The sequence below is a fragment of the Anser brachyrhynchus genome (assembly GCF_964034855.1).
Source record: "Anser brachyrhynchus genome assembly, chromosome: 24".
NCBI lineage: Eukaryota > Metazoa > Chordata > Aves > Anseriformes > Anatidae > Anser > Anser brachyrhynchus.
This window is the reverse complement of record NC_137717.1, coordinates 1413285-1428242: the sequence shown is the minus strand read 5'-3', so window position 1 is coordinate 1428242 and position 14958 is coordinate 1413285. Positions and strand designations below refer to the sequence as shown.

The following is a 14958-nucleotide window of genomic DNA, read 5'->3' as shown; positions in this document are numbered from 1 at the left end:
CGGAAAGGAGACAGCCGGGCTCCGGGCCGGACCCAGTTCCTTCCTGAACTGCTCTCAGCAGCGCTCAGCAAGGCCGCGCTCGCAGGAAAAGCCGCATCTGAGAGCGGCAGCCGGGCAGCCGGCAGGATCCCGGCACGGAGGGGGGGGGGAGCTCTTGCAGGACCCTCCTGTGGGTGCCCTGAGCATCCCAACATCCCCAGCAGGACGCAGCCCTTGTTGTGCCCGCCGGGCTGGGGTGCCCCCAGGCTGTCAGCCCCCCCCCCCCCCCCCCCCCCCGAGCCACCGCAGCCTCCCCCCGAGGCAGGAGCTCGGCCCGGGGGCCCGGCTGGCCTCCCGCCGCTCGCCGTGCCTCCGTCCTGGCTGCCGGGAAGCATCTTCGAGGAATCCTTTGGCAGCGGCCTGGGGATGCTCCCAGGGCCAGAGGCAGGCAGCGAGCACTGAGAATGCCAAAACCCCCACGGGGGGGGGACAGGAGCCATGGGGTGGGCAAGCCCTAGGGGTGCACGGCCCCTCTCCCCCTCTGTCCGGGGGTCCTGGCAGTGGGGACATGGTGCTGGCACCAAGTGACGCTGGCCGCATGTCCCGGGTGCTGTGGGACATCCTGGGCTCGCACACACGCAGCAGCCGGGCTGCTGGGCGAGGGGGGGCACCCGCACCCCTCTGCACCCCCCACACCCTCCCCGGGCAGTGGGGAGCCCTGTGCCGGAGTGTGGATTGCTGGGGACCCCCAGCCTGGGAAGGACGGGGCGGGGGGCTCAGAGCTCCCTCGAGACCACCTTTGCCCTCAGCACCTCCCTCTGCACGGCCCCCCGGGTCCCCCCATTCCCCCGCCCCCCCCCAGCAGGGTCCCCCACCCGGGAGGGGCCGGGGACGCCGGGGCGCAGGGACCACCGGCACCGACCGCGCTGCGCCCGGGGTGGGACAGCGCGGCCCGGCCACCGCCACCCCCTCCGCGCCCCCCCCCGGCCCAGCCCGGCCCGGCCACGATCGCGGCTGCCCCCCGGCACCTCCCCGGCCCCCCCGCCCCCCCCCCCCCCCCGGGGCGCGGCTATTAAGGGAGCGGCGGGGCCGGGGGAGGTGCTCGGCGGCGGCGGAGGCGCGGAGCGGCGCGCACGGCGGGGCGGCAGGTAGGGGGCTGGGGGGCAGCGGGGGTCGTGGCCCGGGACCCCCCCGCACCGGGTCCCGCTCCCTCTCCCCGAGGTCTCCCGGCAGCCGCGGGCTGAGCCCGGGGAACTCAGCGCAGCGCCCGCAGCCAGGGGCGCCCCCAGGGCCCCCCCCGTCCCGGCACAGCCGCGCCCCGCGGGGCTCAGCCCGGGTTTGGGGCGGGGGGGGCACGGGGCTGTCCCCCCACCCCCGGGGATCCCCTGTCCCGCGGGGGTTCTGCTCCTGGAGGGTGGGTTTTAGGGTCTGTGTGGGGAGCGGCACCCCGGAGGGAGGCGATGTCGGGGGCGTCGCGGTGGGGGTGCGGGGCTGGGGGCCGGGACCCCCGCTGAGGAGCTGCTTGGAGGTCGGGTGGGAGCTGGGAAAGGCGAAGGTTTGGGGCATCACGCACACCAGCAGGGGCACAGCCACCTTGCACCGGCACGCAGCACCCCCCAAAATGCCCCCCAGTTGCTCCCCTTACCCCCCAGCTCCCACCCGCTGGGAGCAGCTCCCCCAAAGGGCATCGGTGCAGGGTCTGGGGTCGGTCCCCGCTCACTGCCCCGTCCCCGCAGCGGCTGCAGGTCGGGGACATCGCCGGCACCATGCGCCTGCCGTGGGCCCTGCTCTGCCTCTGGCTGCTGGCGGGGGCGGCCGGGGCTGCCCGGGCACGCACGCGTCGGGAGCTGGCCCCCGGCTTGTACGAGCACGGCGTCTACGATGCCGGCGGCTCCTACTGCCAGCGAGGGGACGTCTGCTGCCACGGCCGGGACGACGGCTGCACCGTGCCCTACCTCGACACCATCTGCTACTGCGACCTCTTCTGCAACCGCACCGTCTCCGACTGCTGCCCTGACTTCTGGGAGTACTGCCTGGGCATCCCGGCCCCCTTCCCCAAAGTCCAAGGTGAGGCGGCCCCCCCCTCATACCCACCCCTGCAGCAGCGGGTGCGTGCTGGGGTGCCCGACGCGGGTGCCCGATGTGCTGTGCAATGCCAGCGTGGCTGTGGAGTTGTGCCGGACCCCCCCCCAGAGCTGCAGAAACCCGTGCGAACTGTGTGGGCTGGGGCTGGGGTCCCTGCAAGGGGGCTGGAGCAGCGCCCAGCCCGAGTCGTGCAGCTCTCCGTGGGGCAGGAAGGCAGAGGGGCAGCGCTGGGGCACGCACCTGCGGGCAGAGCCGGGCCGGATGGTGCTGGGCTGCCCCAGTCATGTCTGGGGCACGGGGACGCCAGCCCTGACTTCACCCGGGTGGCAGCCGAGGCGGGCGGGGGCGAGCTGGGGCTGCCCCCGCCACGCAGCACAAGGCTCTCTCTCAAGTCCCCGCGGAGCAGAGCCAGCTCCGGGGATCAGTGGCCCCTTTATCCCGGCCCCGCCAGGCTGTGCGTGCGAGGCCGGCTGTGCCGGGCAGCCCCAGGCTTAACCCTTCCTGGTGCCGAGCCAGCCCCGCGCCCACCCCGCCGCCCCCCTCCTGCTCCCCAACCCCATGCTGGTCGGGCGCACAGCTCCACGGCTGCCCAGCACCTTTAGGGCTCACATTCGGTTTCCCTTTGGTGGTTTTTGGGGGGCCGGGTGCCCGGCAGGACCCTCTGCAGCCGTGCGCTCACCCGGGCTCTCCTCTCTTCCGTCCAGGCTGCGCCCGCGCCGGCCGCACCTACCCCAGCGGGGCCACGTACCGGGAGAACTGCAACCTGTGGTGAGTGCCCCCCGTGCCACGCCGCCACCGTCAGCACCGGCACCACCGGCTCAGCACCGGGGCGAGGGCGGCGGGGGCTGTCCCCAGCCGGTTGGGGCGCGCGGGGCCGCGCTGGGTGGTGGGGGCCGCTGCCAAACGCCTTCGCCCTGGCGCATTCGGAGCGCAGAGCCCGGGGCCTTGGGCTGCTCCCAAGTTTCCGCGCACGCCTCGGTGGGAGCCGCTCGCTCGTGGGGCAGCGTGCGGCCGCGCAGACGTGGGCTGGGGCTGCCGGGGCTTCTCTGCTCCCAGCCCAGCTTGCCCCAGCCTGCTTTGGGTGGGGGTCCGGCCCCGTCCTGCTCCGGCGCCTGCGCTGCGTGCCGGCAGCTCGCTGTTTGTGCTGGCGAGCAGCGTGGGGTTTATCTGGAAACCGGCTGCGGTGGTATTGCTGGCATCCCGGAGCTGGGGAACGGGGAACCTGCGGGCGCAGATCTGCCCCGAGACGAGGAGCAAACATACCTGGGCGGGCTGGCTCGGCGCGATGCGGCCGATAAGGGGAAATCAAAGGCTCCGGCTGGGGCATGAGCGCGCGTGTGCGTGCCCGTGGGTGCTTGCACGTGCGTGCAGGCGCGCCTGCGTGCCCGAGCAGCCCGCTGGGGCTGGAGGTGAGAGGCCAGCCCGCCCCGCGCAGCCGTGCAGGAGGGCATGGGCTGAGCCGAGCCCTCCCCGAAGCCGCCCGGCACTTCTCTGGGACCGCAGCGTGGAGGCACGCGGGGCTGGAGGCCGTTCCCGAGCTCCCTAGGAGAGGTCGAGCCCCCCGAGCCCTGTGCTCGGAGAACTGGTCCCTCTGCCGGGAAACTTCCCCTGCCCAGCTGGCCCCCGGGGGCTGCGGCTCCTCTGCCAAAACTTTCTTCCCCCGCACTTGGAACACGGAGAGCAATTCCTGCAGTGCTTTGCACTGACCCGGTCCTTTCCCGGCTCCAAAAGGGCCGGGGCAATTGGGGGGGGGGTGAAAAATGCGAAGCCTGGGAGACGCAGACGGAGCTGGAGCCCAGGGAGCTGCTGAGGGTGCCCAGCTGCACCCCACCGTGCCCCAGATCTGCCCCCGAGGGGCTCCCACGGGCTGGGCCACCCAGAGCCCGTCCCCAGGGAGTTAACGGCAAGGCACGGGGTCAGCCGGGCTGCGAGGGGAGCAGGGCTCGCAGGGCATCTTAGGGGGCTCCTTCCTTTGCCTCCCAGCACTTGGCTGTGCCTGGAGAGGGCTGCGCAGGGCAGAAACGGGGGGGGATTCACACCCCCTGCTCCGAGCCTGGCTTTGCCGAGGGATTTGTCCCCTGCACGGGGGGGACGTGGGGGCTGGAGGGGACGGCCGGATTGTGGCAGGGCGATGGTGGGAGCTGGGTCCTGGAGGCTGCTCCTGACCCTGCTGGGGTGGCTGCCCTGGGACGGGGATGGGGATAGGGAAGGGAACGGGGACGGGGACAGGGATGGGATGGGGATGGGGACGGGGACAGGGACAGGGATGGGATGGTGATGGGGATGGGATGGGAACGGGGACGTTGCCACCGTCGGGGCGCAAGGAGCAAGGAGCAGGGCTGCTCCGGCCGCGGCAAGGCTCCTTAAAAGGGAAGAGTGCCGGGAGCTCGGGCAGCGGGGAGGGATGCCGAGCATTGCTCGCCGTGCGGGGGGAGCACCGCCGGGGGCTCCCCGCGGGGACACGGCCCCCGCCACCCCCTTCACGGGTCCCCCGTGGGCTCTGCGGTGCTCCCGGCTGACCTGGGCAGCGTGGCCAGCCCCGAGGGGCCGGCCGGCCCCGAGTCCCCCTCCCTGGGCTGGCGTCCAAGCCCCGCTCTGATGTTTGCAGGCCTGGCGGGTTTTCAGCTGATTTTCCGTCCCATGCTCTGCCTGCCCTGGGGGCTCCTGCGGGGACCAGGGAGGGGCGGTTTTTGGGGGGGGGGACACAGCCATCAGCCCCCCCTGCAGCAGCAGCCCCCTGCTCTCGGTGTCCATGGGTGCCCAGCTGGGTGGGGGCAGCACCAGTGTGGGGACCCCCAGCGTCCATGGGGTGCTGCCCCCACCCCCCGCTGACCATGCTGCCCCCCCCCCCCAGCACCTGCAGCCCCGCGGGGCAGTGGCAGTGCGAGGACAACGCCTGCCTCGTGGACGGGGACCTCATCGATGCCATCAACAGGGGCAACTACGGGTAAGGGCACGTGCGGGGCAGAGCGGTCCCAGATGGGGATGGGGATGGGGGGGGGGGGGGGTGTCTCGCCCCCCCCCCTCGGTGCTTTTGGGGTGCCCCTGACGCCGCTCCCGTGCAGCTGGAGGGCCGCCAACTACAGCCAGTTCTGGGGGATGACGCTGGAGGACGGGATCCGCTACCGCCTGGGCACCTTCCGCCCGCCGCCCACCGTCATGAACATGAACGAGATGCACGTGAGTCCGAGCCCCGCGCCCCCCCGGGGCCCCCCCCAAGGCAGCCCCCGTGCCCACACGGGGAAACTGAGGCACGCGTCCCCTCGCTGGCAGCGTCCCCGCGGGGTCCCCGTCCCCGCGAGGGGCTCAGCACCCAGCGTGGAGGCGGGGAAGGGGCCGCGGGCAGCCCCCGCTGTTTGGAGACGGCAGCTCAGCACATTCCCCCCGCGCAATCCCTGGGCTGCCGCTGTTGTTTTTTTGCCCCGCTGCTCCTCGCTGCGTTCCCATCGGAAAGCCGGCCCCGCGGCTGCTGAGTCGGCAGAGCCGGGGGTGCAGGCGCTTCGGTGCCCCCGAGCTGCAGCCGACAGCAGCCCCGGGGGGGGTGGGCAGAAGACGGGGTCCCCAGGGGGGGTCCTGCTCGCCCCACGCAATTCCCGTGGTGGGGGTCCGTGGGGAGCAGGATGGAGCATCCCAAGGGGGTGTCCAGCATCAGCAGCACCTTGGTGGGACCTGGGGGCTCTGCCCCTGCCATGCCAGGAACCGGGAGCCCCCCCCGGGTCCGGGCAGCCCCCCCAGGAGCGAGCCAAGCTTGCGGCGCACGCCCAGCACCGTGGCCTTGACTCCTGGCGAGGTTTAATTTTAGCGGCGTTTCCTGCGCTGGGACGAGCCGGGTGCCGCAGCCTCCCCAGGAAGGCCAAGCCGTGCGTGGCCCGGGTGGGGGCACCGTGTCCCCCCCGAAAAGGAAACGCCGGGCGTGAGTCAGCCGCAGGGTCAGGGAGGGCAGCAACAGCCAGAGGCCACAAGGAGGGCCCCCCCCGCGCCCCATGGCGCACGCTCATGCCACCCCTGCTGGCACCCGAGGCCGGATGCTGAGTGCTGGCGCAGCCAGGGCTGAGCCCAAATTTAGGAAAGGAGACGGGTCCTCGGGGGGGGGGCACTTGTATCCTGCCCCCCCCCCCAAGTCATACTCAACCAGGGGCTGCGGGGTCCCCAACCCAAGGGGTCCGACCCCATTACGTCTGCAGTGGGGCTGGGGCTTCAATGCAGGGCAGTGGGGCACGGCTTTGGGGATGCCCTGGAAGGGGAGGGAGTTTGGGGGGGTGTGGGGGGGTATCCCCGTGCCTTGAGCACCCCCTGCCTCCGCAGATGGCCATGGACTCCAACGAGGTGCTGCCCCGCCACTTCGACGCAGCCACCAAGTGGCCTGGGATGATCCACGAGCCCCTGGACCAGGGCAACTGCACCGGCTCCTGGGCCTTCTCCACGGCCGGTGAGGGGCACCGGGACGGGATGGGACGGGACGGGATGGGATGGGGTGGGGTGGGGTGGCCTTTGGGGACAGGGACTGGAGCCGGCACCCTTGGAGGTGGGAGCGGGGCAGGACCCCGGGGAGCTGCCACCAGCCCTGACCACCCTGTGCTCGCCCCCAGCCGTCGCCTCCGACCGCATCTCCATCCACTCCATGGGGCACATGACGCCCTCCCTGTCACCCCAAAACCTCCTGTCCTGCGACACCCGCAACCAGCGGGGCTGCAGCGGGGGACGGCTGGACGGCGCCTGGTGGTACCTGCGCAGGAGGGGGTGAGTGGGGACAGGGCTGGGTGCGGGACCGGGGGCTGCCAACCCTGGTGGAGACAGGGATGGGATGGGGATGGGATGGGTTGGGGATGGGGATGGGAATGGGAATGGGATGGGGATGGGGATGGGATGGGGATGGGGATGGGGATGGGAATGGGAATGGGATGGGGATGGGAATGGGATGGGGATGGGGATGGGGATGGGGATGGGGATGGGAATGGGAATGGGATGGGGATGGGGATGGAGATGGGATGGGGATGGGATGGAGATGGATGGGGATGGGATGGGTCCTTCTGCTCCTCACGTCCTTGTCCCTCGCTCAGGGTGGTGACGGACGAGTGCTACCCCTTCACCAGCCCGGAGAGCCAGCCGGCGGCGCAGCCCTGCATGATGCACAGCCGCTCCACGGGCCGGGGCAAGCGGCAGGCCACGGCGCGCTGCCCCAACCCCCAGACCCACGCCAACGACATTTACCAGTCCACCCCCGCCTACCGCCTCGCCTCCAGCGTGAGCACCCACGGGACCTGGGTCTGGGGTGTACTGGGTGCTGCGGGGGCAGCAGGAGCCGTGCCGGGAGCAGGGGAGGGAGATGGGGGGACACCCGCTGCAACGCCCCCCCCCCCCCCGGGGCAGCTCTGTCCCTGGCTGGGATATGGGGCATCTCCAAGGGGATTTAGGGTCACCCTGCTGGGTGCCTCTGTGTGCCCCCTGGGGTGCTGGGGAGGGCAGAAGCTGGGGGGGGGGCCTGTGCCCTGGGTACTCGCCGTGCCCCGGTACCAGCCGGCTCCGTGCTTGCAGGAGAAGGAGATCATGAAGGAGCTGCTGGAGAACGGCCCCGTGCAAGGTAAGGAGCTGGCGGGGGCACTGAGCCCTAAATTCTGGGGGGGGGTCAGCTGCCCGAGGGACTGGAGCTGGGACAGCTCAGGACCGGCCGTGGGGCTGGGCCCCCCCCGCCGGCTTGGCTGCTGGCGCTGCTGAACGCCGTCACGCTGCCCTCCCAGCGGGCCGGTTGCTCATTAACTCCTGCCTTAATCTCCATCTCCGCACCTGCTTTGACTTGATTTGATTTTTTTTTTTTAATCCCCCTCCCTCCCCCCGGCGGAGCCTTGGCGCAGCCCCGGTCCTCTGCCCGCATCCTGCTCCTGGGGGGGGGGGGGGGGACACGGGGGACGCTGAGCGCCGGGTGCTCGGCGCCCGTCCCCCCAAGGCCTCTGCTCCTGCCCGCAGCCATCCTGGAGGTGCACGAGGATTTCTTCCTGTACCGCAGCGGGATCTATCGGCACACGCCCGTGGCCGAGGGGAAGGGGCCGAAGCACCAGCGGCACGGGACCCACTCGGTCAAAATCACCGGGTAGGGGCGGGGGGCTCGGGGGGGCCGGGAGCGGGGTGCAGGGGGGTGCAGGAGCCTGGCGCTGGTGCTGGAGCTGGCGCTGGAGCTGGCGCTGGAGCAGCGTTTCCTTCGGGGAAGGAAAGGCGTCCCCTTCCTCCGGAGCAGGGAGAGGAAGGGGCCGGGAGGGAAGGTGCTGAGCTGGGGGCTGGTGCTGGTCCCGGGGCCACCACTGACCTGAGCGCACGGTGCTCAGCACCAGGGCAGGATTGGCGGTGCAGAGCCTGGGGGCAGCCCCAGCCGTGCGGTGCGCTCCCCGTCAGGAAACGAGGAAAGGGGGTGGGTTCACAGCCCCCCCCCATGATCACAGCACTTGGGGGGGGGGGGGGAATGGGTGGTGCCCCCCTCCAGTGCAGCCCCGGGGGGGGGTCCCCACTCACCCCCTGCCCTCCCGCTGCAGGTGGGGCGAGGAGCAGCTGCCTGACGGCCAGACCCTAAAATACTGGGTGAGTTTTGGGGGGGGGGGGTGGGCACGAGCCCACTGGGGCTCAGCCTCCCGCTTCGAGGCTTGCACCCAGCGAGGCTGCAGGCATCAGGGACGGGGGTCCGGGGGGTGGGGGGGGGGTCCTGGCACTGAGCAGAAGCCGTGTGTGTGTCCCCCCCCCCCCCAGACGGCGGCCAACTCGTGGGGAAGGGCATGGGGCGAGGACGGGCGCTTCCGCATCGCCCGCGGCGTCAACGAGTGCGAGGTGGAGAGCTTCGTGGTGGGCGTCTGGGGCCGCGTCAGCGTGGAGGACATGCCCCACAAGTGAGCGCCCCGCTGCCCCCCCCCCCCGAGACGGCCTTGACCCCACCGCAGCCCCCCCGTCCCCGTCCCCGCTGGGGTCAACCGGGGTCAGGCCCCCCCCCCCCCCGGTGCCGTGCCCCGGGTGCTGACGCAGCGGCTGGGTGCAGCGGGCTGTGCACGGGGGGGGCGTGAGGCCAGGGCTGGGGGGCACCCCTCTGCCTGTGGGATTTACCCGTTAATCTCCCCCCCCTCCCCCTCCGGGCTTGTGGGCTCTTTGTCAGCAGCCTGGGGGTGGGGGGGGGGGGGCTCTTCAAAGGTGGCCACCCCCTGTCCCAGCCCGTGCTGGCGGCTGAGCCCCCCCCCCCCCAGCCCCGTTATGGGCAGGGGGTGCCCCCAGCTGAGCCCCCCCCATCACATGCAGAGGGTGCTGCAGTGGGACCCCCCCCCCAACCCCGGGTATGGTTCCTGCATCCCCTTATTCCCCCCCCCACCGATTCCCTGGGCAGCCCTGGGGCTGGGGGGGGGTAACACAGCACCGCACAGCTGGGGGGGTTCATCCGTGCCCCCAAGGGATGGAGGAGCCCCCCCAGGGCTGGGCGCTGCCGGCACCCAGGGCTGGGGGGGGGGGGTCCACTGTGGCCCCCCCCGGCTCGTCCCAATGGTGCTAAGGGCTGTTTGTGCAGGGACATGGCCCTGGGGACACCACAGCCCCCCCCCCCCCCGTGTCCCTATGGGGCCGCAGCTGGGGCCAGAGCAGCCGCACAGCCCCCCCCCCCCCCTTTCCCTTCCTTCTTACCCCCCCCCTGCCGGGCTGTACTTTTAAACCTTTTTTTTTGTATTTATTTTGCTTTTTAATATTTGTAAATAAACTCCTGGAAGCCTCCCGGGAGCTGCTCCGGCCCACCCGCGGCTGGCGGCGGGCGCGTGGCCCCGCAGGGTGCGGGCTTGGAGGGGGGGGTAGGGGGGGGCCCCCCGGGTTTGGGGGGGGGGGGGTCAGCACCTGGAAGGGCTGCGGGGGCCCGATAAGGGCTGCGGGGGCCCGATAAGGGCGGCATTGTCCGGCCGCCTTCCTGTTTTGCCGGGACGCCGTGACCTCGGCCGCGGGCTGGAGGAGCAGCGGGCGCGCAGCCGCAGCGGGGGCCGCGCGGGATCGGGGGGCTGGGTGCATGGGGAGAGCGGGTGTAGGGCTTCGGGGGGGGGGTCCTGAGGTTTGGGGGGTGGGGGGATCGCAGCGCTGACAGCGTCAAAGGTGAGGCAGGGGCTGCTCAGAGCTTGCGTGCTGTAGCCGTGACTGTGCTTGCACCCTTGTCTGTGCCCATCCCATGCTCGTGTCCCTCCTCACATCCACCCCATCTCCACATCCATCCCATCCCCATCCCCTCGTCCATCCCCCCACTTTGTCCATCCTGTCCCCATGTCCTCATCCATCCCATCCCCACGTCCATGCCCATCCTGTCCCCACATCCACCCCATCCCCACATCCATCCCCATCCCATCCCTATCCCATCCCATCGTCCATCCCCACGTCCATCCCGTCCCCACATCCACCCCACAGCCATTCCCCTGCCCACACCGTGCCCCGACAGCTCAGGGAGGTGCAGGCGTGCAGGATGCGGCCCTGCAGCAGGAGGGGCTGCCCCTGCTCAGCACCCTCACGCAGCACCCAGGGCGTCGCACCTGCTCGGCTGCCCCCTTCACATCCCACTGTGTTTGCTTTATTATTTGCATTGTCTCTTTTTTTTTTTTCCTTTTTTGTTTTTAATTTGCATTCAGTTTTGCTCTGAGCCCCCCCCCAGCGTGGAGTGGGGCGGCACCTGGTGGTGGCAGCCTGCCCTGCACAGCCACCCGGATAAAAACGCGCATACACCAGATGCGCACATTGATTTGGGTGTGCGTGTGCACACACACACGCATATATGTGTGTACAGACCTGTGGATATCGGTATCGCAGCGTGCGTTTACACGAGTGGTTATAAACACGCACAGCCCCCCCGCGTCGGCCCAGCCCCTGCATGCCTGCGGCCCGGAGCTGCCTGCTCTGAACTTGTCTGAAAGAGCCAAAATCGCCTCCCAAAATAGGCCAGGAACGGCCTCGCTCCCCGGAGCACGGCTCCAACTATTTTTGGAATTAGCAGCGGTACTCCAGAAGTCCCACCTTTGGCTGACGTTTAGAAAAATACCAAAGGCCAGTTAGTGCTTCTGAGGGGAATCGGAGAATTTACTCTGCTTTAAAATCTTTTCATAAAAAAAAAAATCCTTCAAATATATGGAAGGCGCGTGGCTTTCACAAACCATTCTGAGCTACTTCCCATTAAGGTCAATTAAAACAATAATTACACGGACGTCATTTTAGAAGCAGAGGAAGCCTTTGTGCTGGTCATCTCTACTTTCTTGGCTGTGCCTCAGAAGGGGAACAGAGCACGGTGTTTCCCGTAAATTAGTACAAAAAAGGTAAAGAATGAACTTTATGGAAGCCAAGGGAGGTGTCCCACAGCAATGTGTCTTACGGCCGAGGCTTCCCGGCAGCTGATCTCGCTGCAGCTCTCCTCCTGTGCAGCCCTGCCTGGGGCTGATCCTGCACCCCAGAACAACGCCAGGGGTGGGGGTGCAGGACAGGGCCCCGTGGTTTGGGGGGGGCCAGCACCCACTGCTGGGGAAGAGCAAGGCAGGGCAGCACGCGAGCTCAGCCAGCGCCCCACAGACAGCCCGGCCAGGAGAACAGCGCGCGGGGTATTTTATTCCAGAGCTGTACAAACAGGCTGTAAACCGCTCCCCAGCTTGGCTTCCACAGGCAGAAAGAAACCGAGAGACGTTGGCAATGAGGGACCCGCCCGCCGCCCATGAGCTGCACGAGGTGGCCCCGGGTTCCCGCCCGATTTTGGGTCTGGCAGGGGAAGATCCAGGCGTTCCCCGGAGGCATGGCACAGGCTCACTCCTGGTTTGGCCGTCGCACCCTGTGGCACAGCCCCGGGGCAGCAGAACCGCGCTGTGGCGCGGAGACACCCGCTGCCACCGAGCGGGGACCGGGAGCTGGGAGGCACCAGGAGGGCTCGGGGGGGTGGTCCCGGGGCAGGGGAGGCAGTCGGGGGGGTGCAGCGAGGGGCCGGGACGGCCGCTGCCGCCCAAAACGTGGGCCTGGGGGTGTCACAACATGCGGGTGACCACCATGGTGAGGAAGTCCTCGTAGCTGAGGCGCACATTGCCCGCCAGCGCCGTGTCCTTCTCGCGGAAGGCCTCGGTGGTGCTCTGGAGCTGCATGCAGATGTGGATGAAGCGGTCGAGCTGGATGCTGGGGTCGGGCGACCTCGGGGCGTAGCGGGACAGCAGCAGCTGGCTGAACTGGGGGCTCAGGTTGTAGCCCATCTGGGAGAAGGCTGGGAGCGAGAAGCACGCGGGTTAAACCCCTCTGAGAAGGGCGACGGTGCCCTCCCTGCCTCGCGCACACCCGTCCCCACCGCCCCGCGGTGATCCCAGGGCACTTCAGAGCACGGCCGGGCTCTTGGGAGGGAGGAACCAAATCAAGGCCCAGATTCCAGAGATGTTTCTCTTCCATTAGCCACACACACCCTAGGGCTCCTCCCAGAACACAGGGCTTAGCCGCAGCCGTTCAGGAGAACAACAGGAGAAGGGGTTTTCCTAAGGACTGGAATTCATAACACAGCCGGGCTGCAGCTCCTCCTGCCCTCCCCGTGGGCAGGGCAGCTCCTCAAGTCCTCGCTCTGCAGAGCAGCCCCGTGCAGGAGACACCTGGAGCTCGGGGACACCCAGCCCCATGGCAGAGACAGGGCTGGGCCGGGCTGGAAACCAGCAGCAGGCAGAGCAATAATCCCCGGAGCGCGCACATTCGGTGCCCCCGTCCCTCGCCCACCTTGCTGCAGCTCGCTGAAGCTGATGGAGCCCGAGCGGTCCCGGTCGAACTGCTGGAAGAGGTTCCTCCACTGCTGGATGAAGCGCAGCAAGGCCGCGAAGCCGTACACGTCGATGCGCCCGGAGCGGCTCCTGTCAAACGTGTCTGGGGAGGAAAAAGGCGCGGGGGAGGGCGGTTAGAGCGGAGCGAGGCCGTGCTGCCGGGGCTCCCGGGTGCTCCCGGTTCTCCTGCCAGCCCCGAGCAGCCCTGGGAGCCCGGTGCTCACTCACTGATCATCAGCAGGCAGGTCTCGTCGTCGAACGCGGTCCAGTTGGAGTTGAGCAGCGCCTGCTTCAGCTCCCGCACCGAGATGTGGCCGCTGCCGTCCGCGTCCACGGCCTGGAACCAGGCGAAGGCCTCGGGCTCCACGCCCGGCGGGGCGCAGCCTGCGGGGAGGCGCCGTCAGTGGGCACCGGGCCCGGTCCGGTTCACCCGGGGGGGGTCCCCGCGGCCGAACTCACCTGGGGGGGCTGCCCCGCCGGGGGGCTGCCCGTACGGCTGCGCGTAGGGGGCTCCGGGCCCGCCGCCGTAGGGGCCGCCGGGGTACGGCCCGGCCTGTCCTGCACCGGGGCAGCCCTGGGGGGGGAAAACGGCGCGGTCGGGGGCGGCACCGGGACCCCCCCGGTCCTCGCTGGGACCCCCCAGGCCTCGACACCCCCCCGGGGCTCCCCTGGTCTTCCCGGGACCCCCTTGGTCCTCTCCGGGACCCCCAGGCCCCTGCCCCGGGACCCCCTGGGACCCCCCGGGATCCCCCGAATCCCCCCCGGGACCGCTCCGGGACCCCCAGGCCCCGACCCCGGGACCCCCCCGGTCCTCTCTGGGACCGCTCCAGGACCCCTAGGCCCCGGGACCCCCCAGGTCCGCCCCGGGACCCCCGAATCCCCCCCGGGATCGTTCCGGGACCCCCAGGCCCCGGCCCCGGGACCCCCCGGTCCTCTCCGGGACCCCCCCGGTCCCGCCGGGACCCCCCCGGTGCTCTCCGGGACCCCCGAATCCCCCCCGGTCCCCTCTGGGACCCCCCGGCCCCAGCCCAGGGACCCCCGGTCCCAGCCCCACCTGTCCCGGAAACGCCGCCATGATTCCGCCACCGCCGCCACCGCCGCCGCTGACACCGCCCCGGTTCCGCCTCCTGACGTCACGAGCGCCCCGCCCTCCCATTGGTTGCACCGCGCGGATGAGCCCCGCGAGGTCCCGCCCCCGCTCTGGGTGTGGACGGGGTGGGCGGGGCCTCCTCGGGCTTAAAGCGGCGATGGGTCGCGGGAGTAGTGGGGCCCACAGAGGAGAGAGACCCCTGGGGTCTGCCGGGCCGGGGTCCCACGGGGCCCTCCCAGGGCCTGCAGCAGCCCAGGGTCCCCCTCCCAGTTCCCCCACATCAGGCCCAGGATCACCACCACCACCACCACCACCATCACCATCATCATCATCACCACTACCATCCCCATCGTCACCACCACCCCCATCGTCGTCACCACCATCATCACTGACATCATTGACATCCCCATCACCACCACCATCCCCAATCATCACCACCACCACCACCACCATCATCACCACCACCATCATCATCATCGTTGACATCCCCATCACCACCACCACCACCACCGTCACCACCATCATCATCATCACCATCAACATCATCACCATCATCACCACCACCATCGCCATCGCCATCATCACTCCCTCACCCCCATCATCATCACCACCACCATCATCATCACCATCATTGACGTCATCATCACCACTACCATCCCCATCGTCACCACCACCCCCGCATCGTCATCACCACCACCATCATCACTACCCCCAGCACCACCAGCACCACCCCCCCACCATTTCCATCATCATCACCACCCCCATCGTCATCACCACCATCATCGTCACTACCCCCAGCACCCCCAGCACCACCCCCCCCACCATCTCCATCATCATCACCACCACCATCGTCATCACCACCATCACTGTCATCATCGTCACCATCACCATCCCCATCGTAACCACCACCCCCATCACCACCACCACCCCCGTCACCATCACTACCACCGTAATCAGCACCACCACCACCAGCAGCCCCCTCATCAGGGTGGGAGCAGGGCTCTGGCCTCCGCCCCAGGCACAGGGACAGGGACACCAATGGGG

The 14958-nt window shown here is 69.8% G+C and overlaps 2 protein-coding genes across 2 annotated transcripts; one reads left to right on the top strand and one right to left on the bottom strand.

The window, feature by feature from the left end:
- The first annotated feature begins 1005 nt into the window (after window positions 1–1005).
- TINAGL1 (tubulointerstitial nephritis antigen like 1) lies at window positions 1006–9799 on the top strand. The gene is made up of 12 exons (XM_080567171.1): window positions 1006–1127; window positions 1716–2046; window positions 2769–2832; window positions 4919–5011; window positions 5130–5244; window positions 6370–6493; window positions 6654–6804; window positions 7125–7308; window positions 7600–7645; window positions 8029–8152; window positions 8589–8634; window positions 8800–9799. Exons 2-12 carry the CDS (start codon window positions 1746–1748, stop codon window positions 8938–8940), a joined length of 1389 nt encoding a protein of 462 aa, XP_080423297.1. The 5' UTR covers window positions 1006–1127; window positions 1716–1745; the 3' UTR covers window positions 8941–9799.
- A 1571-nt stretch (window positions 9800–11370) lies between these two features.
- PEF1 (penta-EF-hand domain containing 1) lies at window positions 11371–14502 on the bottom strand. Its single transcript, XM_080567172.1, has 5 exons — window positions 13879–14502; window positions 13284–13398; window positions 13053–13208; window positions 12784–12927; window positions 11371–12289 (listed from the first exon to the last, which is right to left on the bottom strand). The coding sequence occupies exons 1-5, from the start codon at window positions 14494–14496 to the stop codon at window positions 12060–12062; spliced, it is 1263 nt and encodes a 420-aa protein (XP_080423298.1). The 5' UTR covers window positions 14497–14502; the 3' UTR covers window positions 11371–12059.
- Between the last annotated feature and the right edge of the window lie 456 nt (window positions 14503–14958).